The sequence below is a fragment of the Phragmites australis genome, chromosome 5 (assembly GCF_958298935.1).
Source record: "Phragmites australis chromosome 5, lpPhrAust1.1, whole genome shotgun sequence".
Lineage (NCBI taxonomy): Eukaryota > Viridiplantae > Streptophyta > Magnoliopsida > Poales > Poaceae > Phragmites > Phragmites australis.
Window position 1 is genome coordinate 43962668 of NC_084925.1, and position 10646 is coordinate 43973313.

At 43.3% G+C, this 10646-nt stretch overlaps 2 protein-coding genes across 3 annotated transcripts; both read right to left on the minus strand.

The window, feature by feature from the left end:
- Positions 1–448: 448 nt before the first annotated feature.
- On the minus strand, positions 449–7107 carry LOC133919893 (E3 ubiquitin-protein ligase COP1-like). 2 transcript variants are annotated; one of them, XM_062364448.1, is made up of 14 exons: positions 6483–7107; positions 5741–5818; positions 4752–4907; positions 4494–4576; positions 4217–4379; positions 3849–4003; positions 3682–3747; positions 2952–3030; positions 2712–2867; positions 2522–2620; positions 2017–2121; positions 1735–1914; positions 1080–1190; positions 449–946 (listed from the first exon to the last, which is right to left on the minus strand). In XM_062364448.1, the coding sequence occupies exons 1-14, from the start codon at positions 6822–6824 to the stop codon at positions 776–778; spliced, it is 1944 nt and encodes a 647-aa protein (XP_062220432.1). In that variant the 5' UTR covers positions 6825–7107; the 3' UTR covers positions 449–775. The 2 variants fall into 2 exon arrangements, with proteins under 2 accessions (XP_062220432.1, XP_062220431.1); XM_062364447.1 differs by having other exon boundaries at positions 4217–4576; positions 6483–7106.
- Positions 7108–8338: 1231 nt separating this feature from the next.
- On the minus strand, positions 8339–9895 carry LOC133919894 (probable transcription factor At1g61730). Its single transcript, XM_062364449.1, has one exon. It carries the CDS (start codon positions 9804–9806, stop codon positions 8832–8834), a length of 975 nt encoding a protein of 324 aa, XP_062220433.1. The 5' UTR covers positions 9807–9895; the 3' UTR covers positions 8339–8831.
- Positions 9896–10646: the final 751 nt, after the last annotated feature.

Consider the following 10646-nt stretch of genomic DNA (forward strand, 5'->3'; position numbering starts at 1 on the left):
TGTAACATGAGGCAAGAAGGTTTGACAAGCCAAAGATATGATGTTGAAGCAAACGCGCATCTAAGAAACTGCACAGCGTCTAAAGTGTGACTTGACCAGGTTTCTCAAGCAACCAAACACACCCACACCCACACCCACTATTCTATAGCTGTAGTTGATGAAGAAGTACACAACGTGGTATGCAATCTTACCAGAGAAAACATCTGTACGGGCGTCCCAGCACGACATATGCACATCGGCAAACAGATTACAGACATCGGCCACCATATTGATCTTCAGAAAACGCACACAACGAACCAACTACACAACACATCCTGGTCACTAGGGAAAGAAAACTTGGAACAGATTCCCCACAACTAAGATGAAATATATTGCTGTGTACGTCCAGTTTGTAAGATCGCCTAGTTGAACAAATAGAACATACTCCAGGAAGCTGCGCCGTCCAGCAGATCAGGTGGAAAAAAGTGTGATCAACCAACACAAGTTGCTGAGTCCAAACACAAATACTCTCAATGTAGAAACGTAAGGTGTATTTCTCATGTTACACTTGTAATCAATAACTTGGCTGCTTTTACACCTATACAACATAAACAATTATGCACATTCTGAGCCCTCAAAACCCTACGTCAGCAGATTATCTTCAAAACTTCACGCCCTAATTGGAGATCAATAATGCCTCCATTCCCACTTTGGGAATATAATGGCATGGATGAAAACAACCGGACAATAAGATATGCAAGCTGGCTGTAAATCTCATGAAAACCCTTGATAAACATCAAGGAGCAAGTACAAGAACTTTAATGGTTCCCTGACTGTTAGCAGTTAACATGGTAGGGCTATCACTCTTCCAGCAGACAGCGCTAATGAAATAAGAACCAGGATCATCATCGGCATCATCCAAGTCCGAGGATACAAATCTATGGCTCGCTGCAGGTTTTGAGATAGCCTGCAATTGGTGTGGAATTGCTTGAAGTTAGATTGATAGAGATTAATAGGTGCTTATCTGATCGTTGAAGGTGCATGACACATCATGATGCATGTGATACGGGAACAAGAGCAGGCTGGAAGCTAGCAATTACCTTGTGATAAACAAAAACCTCATTTGTTTCACTTCCACAAGCAATATACTCATTATTCACAGACAGCCCAACAAAGTTCTTCTCATTTTTGTGCCCTCTGAACGTCCTTACCTGAAAAAACATTGTCATTTTGACAAAAGGGTCATCAAAAGTTTAGTTTCAATCAAAATGCTCTTTCAAGTCTGGCACCAGCTGAACCAAGCCAGACTGTTAGACAAGCTAAGAAAGAGACCAGGGTGAAAACGAATTATGATCCAACGTCACGTGACATACTGGTGAACTTAAAATTAGGGTAAATAAAGCAATGAATTCACTACCAACTGCACATATGAAAGAAAACGTTCTCATAAAAAAAAGATAATTCAATTCGTGAAGTTCATATTGGATTTAGAGTTGTTACTGCTAAATTGTTCGTAGATGTCTGTAGGAACAAGTTCTATGTAATATGGAGTACTAGTCATTGTAAAGAAAAAATAGGAGCATAACAGAAGCACAAACATTTTTATCTGTTTAATTTGGAGTATTTAAAAAACAATATAGCTCCACACTTTGAGACCTATAACATCTAAATATGCAACTTTCCCTATGCTACACAAGCTTAAGAGGCAAGAACGTCAATATAGCAAATGAAAGAATTATCTCAATGAGGGCATACCGGGCAATTATCCTTCACATCCCATAACCGTAATGTGCTATCTGTTGACGCAGATGCAAGCTCATTGTTAGATAAGAATTTCACATACGATACTGCTTTCTTGTGCCCACCGAAAATATGGACAGGTGCACTTGGATTTCGTAAATCAAAATAATGAATATGGTGATCAGCAGATCCAACCTGAAATATTGTAGTATCTGGTAAGTAAACAAATCAAAATTTTGACCGGACAAGTAAACAAACCAATTATTTGATATGAGCCAAGAAAATGAAGCAACATACCGCAACATAACAGCCTGATCCCAGGTTATATTTAACCGAGCAAATATTTGCTTTCATATCAATATTGATAACACTTGCTTCTTGTTTTGTGCACCACACTTTGACCTGGCATACACAGCAGTGGTTTCCATTAGCAACTACAGAAGCACTGTAAGACAACAATAAAAATACGCAAGACAGTATTTAGAGGGTTCCACCTATGCATTAATGAGGCTGAATCACACATTCACTCAACTGAAAAAGTGAAGGGGGGAAGAAAGCAAAGAACTTATGAAAAAAAGAAAGATTTAGAACCTAAACCTCATATATATTGATTACAACCATCAGAATCCACTATCATTTTCACAAGGAGTTGTGGGGCAAAAGGATGCAAAACTGAGGTAGAAGAATGGTAAAAGGAAAACAGGATGAAAACCTCGACATCTTAATGGTATTTGAGAACTATCACCAAGCTTTTCTTATTGGAAAAATCAAAGGTAATTGCAATATTTCAATCTTCAATTACCTTGCAATCATCACTCCCAGATACTAGCATTGAAGGCTCTGTACGAGAAAAATCAACACTCCATGCTCTTTTCTCATGCTCTTCATATTCCATCACACTCTAACAACACACAACACACAGATAGCATAGATTTCAGTTTGAAGTATAATACAGCTGCTGCAACATGAACTGTAGAATAGACCAAGGGTACCTGACGAGTCTGGACATCCCAAACAGTTACTATACCCTCATAATCACTGCTTGCTATAACATTTTTCGAGTACTTGTTCCAGCTGAGGCAGCTGAGTTTAGATCTAGTAGCCATTTCAACAACCGGGCAATGCACGTCTGATGACCCGTTAACAACCTGGTAGTGAAGTAAACCTACCTTGAGTAATTTCAACTACAGCAAATTATCGACAACACAAGTGCCCTGACAAAGCAAACTTACAGAAGAAAATTCGAAGACTTTAATGCGCTTCGAGACTCCAGCAGTAGCGAATAGCTCATCATCACGATCAAATTCAATACTGCATTGTAAGGAATGTCAAATATTCGTTCCAAATGTTTGCAGTGAAGGTAAAGTTGGTCATTGGTGAGTAATTAGGCGGAACTGGAAATGAATGTGCTAAATTATGCGCCCTCAAACCAGATACATACATTCATAGAAAAGGAGCTATGTTGGTGTCTCTAGTTGTGTATTGTAATATTAGTAATCAAATCCTCATCACATTCATTTGACAGACAAACACTCTTAAAGCCAAATCAATATGGGCGGTGCAGACCTTTCCCTCTCTAACAAACACTCATCCCTCCCTCTGTGACAATGTGTTTCGTGGCTCTGCTACGATGATACCCTACTTGCAGATCTATTATAATATTATCCTTAAAACCTTAAAGCAGCTTCCATATTTGCTTTGAGGGGCCAGGAACTCCCACATTAACCAGAGGGAAGAAAAAAGATTTACACTGCTTATTTTGGTGGCCAAAGATTATCAGGGTCCCATATTAACAATATATCATGTGGAAATAGATATTAGAACTCTGATGAATGCAACTCAGTTTTATCTATCCATGCAACTGCACTGGATCTGTTGCTAGTTACATGTGAAAGCACAGAAAAGAATCTGTGCTCAGATTAAACTACAAAGTGGAAGGTGCATATTTTTCAAACTACTCACCTTGATACAATATTGGCGGAGTGAAAGAGGTCTCCATGTCTTAGTTCCGCAATGACACGCAAACGACTAAAGTAAACACAGCAGCAAGCAAAAAAGGTATGATTAGCTCAATGGGTACCATAAACACTACTACAAGCATGTTGGGTCACAAGAGTAGATAACCACACCTATATCTAGTGAATGTTGTTAGCACAGACTGGAAATCTTCAAGACCTTCATGATAACCTTCTCTGTTTATCGTAACAATGTCTCTTTCTTCTTGCTTGCGTGACTGTGCTCCAGTCCGCCGTCTTTGCAGATAGTATTCTTGAAGTTCGTTAAACTGAAATGTTTCTCATAGCATTAGATAACAATAAATGACACAAGAATAGCACCGTTTCATCTAACAATAAAATAAGCAAATGATTATGTCCCTACTCTATGCGTCAATCTACTTTTGCAGCATGAGAACAGCTATATATATATTTTTTTTTGTGTACTGGGGGAAAAAACAGTGCCTAAAAGAATACAATAATAAATGAAGTGAGAAACGAACCTGTGCTTGAACTCGCCTTTTCCGAGCAATGACATTACCCGATTGTATAGGGGAATTAGGAGGGTCTGAACAAGTGAGAGCATCTCTCCTTTGAAATCCTTGATGACTAACTTGAGTTTTCAAATCAAGCTTCTTATTCTGTAGACTTCCTGGACATGATGCACTAAGTGGTGCCCGAGAGTTGGAGAGAAAGAGACTGTTAGCTCTGTCCATAGGAGAGGGCCACATCTTTGGTGCAGCAGGATCATCCAAAAGCATGCGCAGCTTCATGGAGTACCTTTCTTTTGTTCGATATAATTCTAACCTATGTCTCTCCACAGCACTTATATCTTCTTTGATGTATTGTAGATCAGTTTGAATCTGTGCGAAAAGAAGCCAGCATGATAAACAAGAATAAATTTCAGAGAAAAGTGTGATAGGAATGCAATCAGCAAAACTTTTTTGCTAAGTAGCAAGATTGGAAAACTTTGCATAACATAAAAAGCTATAAGCATGGTATGCAGGAATCTGTATGATAGAAATATATAGGACACACCTCATTCAACTCTTCCAGCTTTTGCTTTCTAAGGCAGTGCAAGAAGACTAGCAATATTTGCATATTTGTCTCTGACTCTTGTTGTTCCATTTGCCGCTTCTTCTCAGCAATCAAAGTCATGAGGCTATCTAGCTCTTTAGCCCCCATATCGTTTCCCTATAAAAAAAAAGGGATGAATTAGACTCAAGAGTAAATAATTGATAGATCATCAGCAGTATGTTACGGGGATTAACAATTACAATAGTTATGTCAAGGAAACATATATAGTGTCGAACAGTAAATAGCCAGGAAATAGATACAGATAATAAGGGCAACTTTGGTAAAAAAGAAAAAAAAAAGTGGCAAAATGTTCCCATGAAGGAAACTCAAAAGTAATCTGATTAGAAAAGACACACCAAGGTGTTTTGGTTACAAACTTGCGATTACATTATTCGATTCTCATTCGCAAATATGCCATTTGAGATTTTACCATATTAATGAAAATTCATATCCTATGATGCTTGTTTATCATATGAACAGAGAACCATGTTAGGACAAAATATGGACGACATGTAGTCCTAAGAGGAACAGAATGGTGTATTCACAGATACGAGCTGTCTAAAAACTTTGACTTCATACATACTCCCTACAGCCACAGAAAAGTGTTACCATGGGAAACTTGCAGTCAAATGATTTGAGTTTGGCTAACATCTTTATGAATATTTAGATTGGGTTGTATGGAAATGATATATGTAAATTATCATAATATTTCCATAACATAAGAGTTTAGCTATGCTTTCCAAAAATATTACATTTGAAGTCGGTGATTAAAGTTGTGTTTTTAGAGACAATGGCAGTGTCTACTTAGATTCAAAAGTGGACCCACGAGGGAAGCCATTTCAGATACTTCAAAGTGCATGTGTGGCTACTCAGATTCGACAGTAGATGCAAGAGGAAAGCTTGCTTATCATAGAAAATAGCTGCAGCATGTTCACCATTGAATCACTGACCTGTTGCAGTGCATATCGAAATTGATCAATCGGTGACGCTGTTTCTGCAAGTTGCCGTGCCGATATTTTCTTCAGGACCTATGCAAACAAAGATGCAACATAAGAAACTTAGCAAGTCATATCTTCAATGCCAGTTCCATGTAACCAATAAACACAATCAGAGACAGCATTTTTGCTTCCGCAAGGGCCAGGGTAAATGTGCACATAACAGAACCATATAACATAAAACAATAGTCAACACCATAACATATTATAACAGAGCTACAAAAATAGTTACTACCAAACAGACATGGAAAACCAGTAGTTGTGTAAGTAACTCTGAACAAACCTAACATTTACAACATGCTGCGAGCTCGCAATGCATCATGGAATCAACTGGTTAACCAAGACATTGCCAAACATCTGCAGAAGTTACCACAAACTTCTAATAATGCAATGCAAAAAAGGGGTAAACTGCAAAATCGAGATTGTTTACAAATCAGCTCTACTCGCATCATAGCCTAAACCACATCCAAATTGGAGCAATGCCACAGTGCCAGTGCCATACCATTGAATGGCATTTCATTTCAAAACCCTAACATTTCGGAACTACACGCGGTTCCCTGCTATACCTCCTCACCAGGCAACACAGTCGATCGCGAGAAATAAATCGCGGCTACGGCCAATTTGCAATGTGTAGCACATGAAGTCGAGGATCTGAGGCCTTGGGAGGTGGCTGGGCCAAGTAGAGTAGCGAACCAACCTTGTCCAGGAGGAAATTGGGGTAGAGTTGGGCCTTGGTGAGGTAGTGTCCGCAGCAGGGGCAGTCGTTCTTGTGGCTGAGGTGCGTGACGATGCACATGTAGCAGAAGCTGTGGCCGCAGGCGGTGAGGAAGGCGTCCTTGATGACCGCCATGCAGATCGGGCAGAGGAGGTCCCTGTCCGCGGGTCCCTCCTCTTCCGCCGCAGCCGCTCGGGTCCCCGCCGCCTCTGCCAGCGCCAGCGCCGCCGTGGCCGCGGCTGCCGTGGAGGCGTCACCGGACGGCGCGGCCTCCGGCTTGGGCACGGACGGCACGAGCGCGCCGGCCACCGAGGAGTCGCCCATGGTGGTGGTGGCGTCTGGGTGCGAATAATTGCATACGGGGGTGGGCGTGGGATGTTGTGACGGGGGAGGGGAGCGCGAGGGAATTGGGTTCTGTGGGTGTGGGAGCGGAAGGGTGTATGGGTGGGAGGAGACCACGTCGGGGAAGGCGGGCGAAGCGAAGCAAGCGGCGAGAGCGAGAGCGCGAGCGCGAGCGAGGGACTGGACCGGCTGCTGCCGCGCCCGCGACGCCTCCGAATTCTCGGGAAATCGCCGTGCCGCTGTTGTTTCCAAATGGACGAGCTTGGTTTGGCCTCGATTACTACCAACCCCGTTTTGCTGGATCTGTAATTGGGTACCAAACTGACGCAGCCGGAAGGAAATCCTCTCATGTAACCATATCGTTTCATAACAGTTATCATGTGGGCTAACTCTCAACGAGTCTCCCCTGTATATTATCTCGTGCAGCTCCTGATAACTGTGAAAGATGAGGAGTTGTGGATCGATGCGTCGTGAACCAACCGTGAGTAGACGGAGAAATACTGGGTTGTTCTTGTGGGCTACACAAGTAGGTTTCTGTGATGGATTCAGATGATATCTGGTTGTGAAATGATCGTGCTAATCATGGCATACACCGACGTTTATAGGTGAATACTGACCAGACAAGAGGACAGGAGGACAAACGACCGCGACCAACATTTATCAAGCATTGAAAATTGAAAACGATTTACCAAGCATTGAAATTCGAAAAATATCTGAAACTGACAGTTTGAATAGCGTCAACTATTTAGCTTGCAACCTGGTCCTGATTTTCCATAGGCTCACGCTCACGCCAATGTTCAACACCCAACCATCCATGCACTCGAACCAGCAAATTACCATCACATCAACAATGAGTCTCATACTAGCATACTAAATTACTAATTCAAGCTTAAACTCTCAAATTTCCAGACAACAAAATCTTGTTTCAGAGTTCAGCTAAAAATTCTTACTGCACAATTGCACAGAACATCACACAGGCACATCCTGACTTCACACAGACGCTGGAACGAGTTCGATCACCACGAATCATCACACATAACATCAACACCATAAAGATGCAAAAGTTTGCAGGTTTAGCTACAGCGTCTACAATTTGCAGATAATCAATCACTTATGCATATCAACGCCATGAGGAGGAATGCCTTGATACTTGCTCGGCTCAGTGCACCCCATCACTCGGCCAGCTCCATCTCCATGAGCACATTGATCGCCTCCTTGGCCAGGTCGTGGCGGCGCAGCTCCACCTTCATCTGCACCTGCCTTTGCTTCTTATCTTCACACCCAGTGCACACGTTTTGTCGTCGTCGTCGATCATGGCAAACTCCCTCTTGAACAGGCCCGGATGGGCGGCCTCCATCGCCTTCACCTCGTCTGTGATGGGTTTAGAAGATATTTGGTCGTGAAATGCTAATGCTAATCATACATACACCATTTATCAATGAATACTGACCAGACAAGAGGACAGGAGGACAAACAACCACGGCCAAGATTCATCAAGCATTGAAATCTTAGTATTTATCAAGCACTGAAATTTGAAAATGATCTGAAATGGACAGTATGAATAGCACTAACTATTAAACTTGCAACCTAGCTCCCAATTTTCCATAGCGCAACATCCATCCATCCACATTCAGACCAGCAAATTTATCATCACATTAACAATTAGTCTCTTAGTACTTCCAAATTATTACTCTTATCTTCAGAGTTCAGACTTGAGACTACAAAATCCTGTTTGCAGAGTTCAGAAATCCCAACAAAACATTCTTGCTGACCAAAACATCACCCAGGCACTTCCTGACTTAACACAGATGCTGCGAGGAGGAATCGATCGCCGCGAATCATCACAAAAAAATTCAACAAAATCTAGATGCAATAGTTTGCAAGTACTACTGCGCTTCAGTGGAGGATACAGTTTGCAGATAATCAATCACATATGCATTTCAATGCCATGAGGAATGCCAAGATACTTGCTCGGCTCAGTGCACCCCATCACTCGGCCAGCTCCATAAGCGCCCTGGTCACCTCCTTGGTCAGGTCATAGCGGCGCAGCTCCACCTTCATCTGCACCAGCCTCTGCTTCTTGATCTTCACATCCAGCGCAAGCGCCTTGTCGTCGTGGATCATGGCGAACTCCCTCTTGAACAGACCCGGGTGCGACGCCTCCAGCGCCTTCACCTCCTCCGCGAGGTACGGGTACAGCTCGCACATTTCACTGAACTCCCTCGGTGCCTCCCTCCGCGCGCCGTCCTTTGCTGGCTTGTCGCCGCCCCAGACGTGCTTGGAGAGGTCGAAAAGCCGGCGGTCGCGATCCTTGCTCGGTAGCTCGCCCTTCTTGGCAGCTATGCTGTACCGGCGCTTCAGGCTACTGACCTTCCCCTGGAGCTCCGTCCGGCCGTAGCCATTGTTGTCGAGGCTACCGGCGAGAGCGGCGACAAGCGCGTCGGGCTGCGGCAGCATGCCGTGCTCCCGGCGGTGCGCGGCCAGGGCCTCCAGTATGCGGACCTCGTCTTCCGTCGACCAGGTGCGTTGGAAGAGCGCGCCTGGCTTCTTGTCCTCGCTCGACGACGACGGCTTCGCGCCCTTCCCCTCCGCCTCCCGCTTTGGAGCGGGCTTAGACTGCGGCGCCTCGTCGTCCGTCTCTTCCTCCTCCTCCTCCTCTTCGGTCTCGGACTCCTCGCGATTTGGCGGCGGCGGCGGGTTCTTGGGGACGGCGGGAGGGGTTGCGTGGTTGGTCTTCTCGTGCTCTCCCTCATCCTCCTCCTCGTCAACCTCATCCTCGTCGTCGGTCTCGGATTCCTGGCCCTTCTGCGGCGGCGGAGCCTTGGGAGCGGCCGGAGGGGGCAAGTGGGCGATCTCCTCCTCCTCCTCTGACTCGTCGGAGCCCGATCCAGAGGCGGTCTCCTCGGAGGAGGCAACCGGAGGTGGGGGCTGCTGCTGTGGCGGTGCGGAGCGCTTGGGGGCCATCGCCGGCGATTAGGGTTTATATTTAGGACAAGCGGTTGTCCGGTGGATGGCGGCGCCGGCGTCGGTGTTCTCCCGTTGGAGTGGTATCGCATTTCTTTATAGGGCCGCAATGTGTTGCTGATCCATTGGATTTGGGGGCTGGAGTGCGAATCCGCCGTCCAATTCTTTGGTTTACGCGAACTGGACCTGCGACCCAACCTGAGAGTATTCGAACCGTCGGAGCATGTGGGCCGTTGGATTCCTGAATGGGAAAATGCAAAATCCCATAAAGTCAGTTTGATTATGAGATTCCTTCATAACTTGTTTTGTTGTAAAAAACCTTTCCAAAATCAATCTGATTTCGAGATTTCCCCTCTCTCTCTCTATAACTTGTTTTGTTGTATATATATATATATATATATATATATATATATATATATACACACACGCACGTATATAGGTTTGCACACTATTTCTTTCACTATTTTCATATATATGGAATAAGTCTATTTTACTCACTTAAATTATCAAGTTTGTCTGGATAACCTCTTAAACTCTTAAACCGTCCATTTTACTTCCATGAATTATCAATACCGTCTATTTTACCCTCGAAGTAGTTTTTCTCGGTGGTTTGATGATATGGTGGCGGTTTCGCAGTAATTCAATTTTTCTTAGAAAAATAATTCATGAAAATAGATTATTCCGAAAAATAGGTTTTATGTTTAGAAAAAATCCAAAAAATATAAAATAATTTAGATAAATATTTTAATATGTTTTTAGCTATGTTTTAATTTCTATAAATATTATTTAATGTTTTTATTGTAAAAATTATTTCAAAAATATTAGAATAAATGTTTTAAT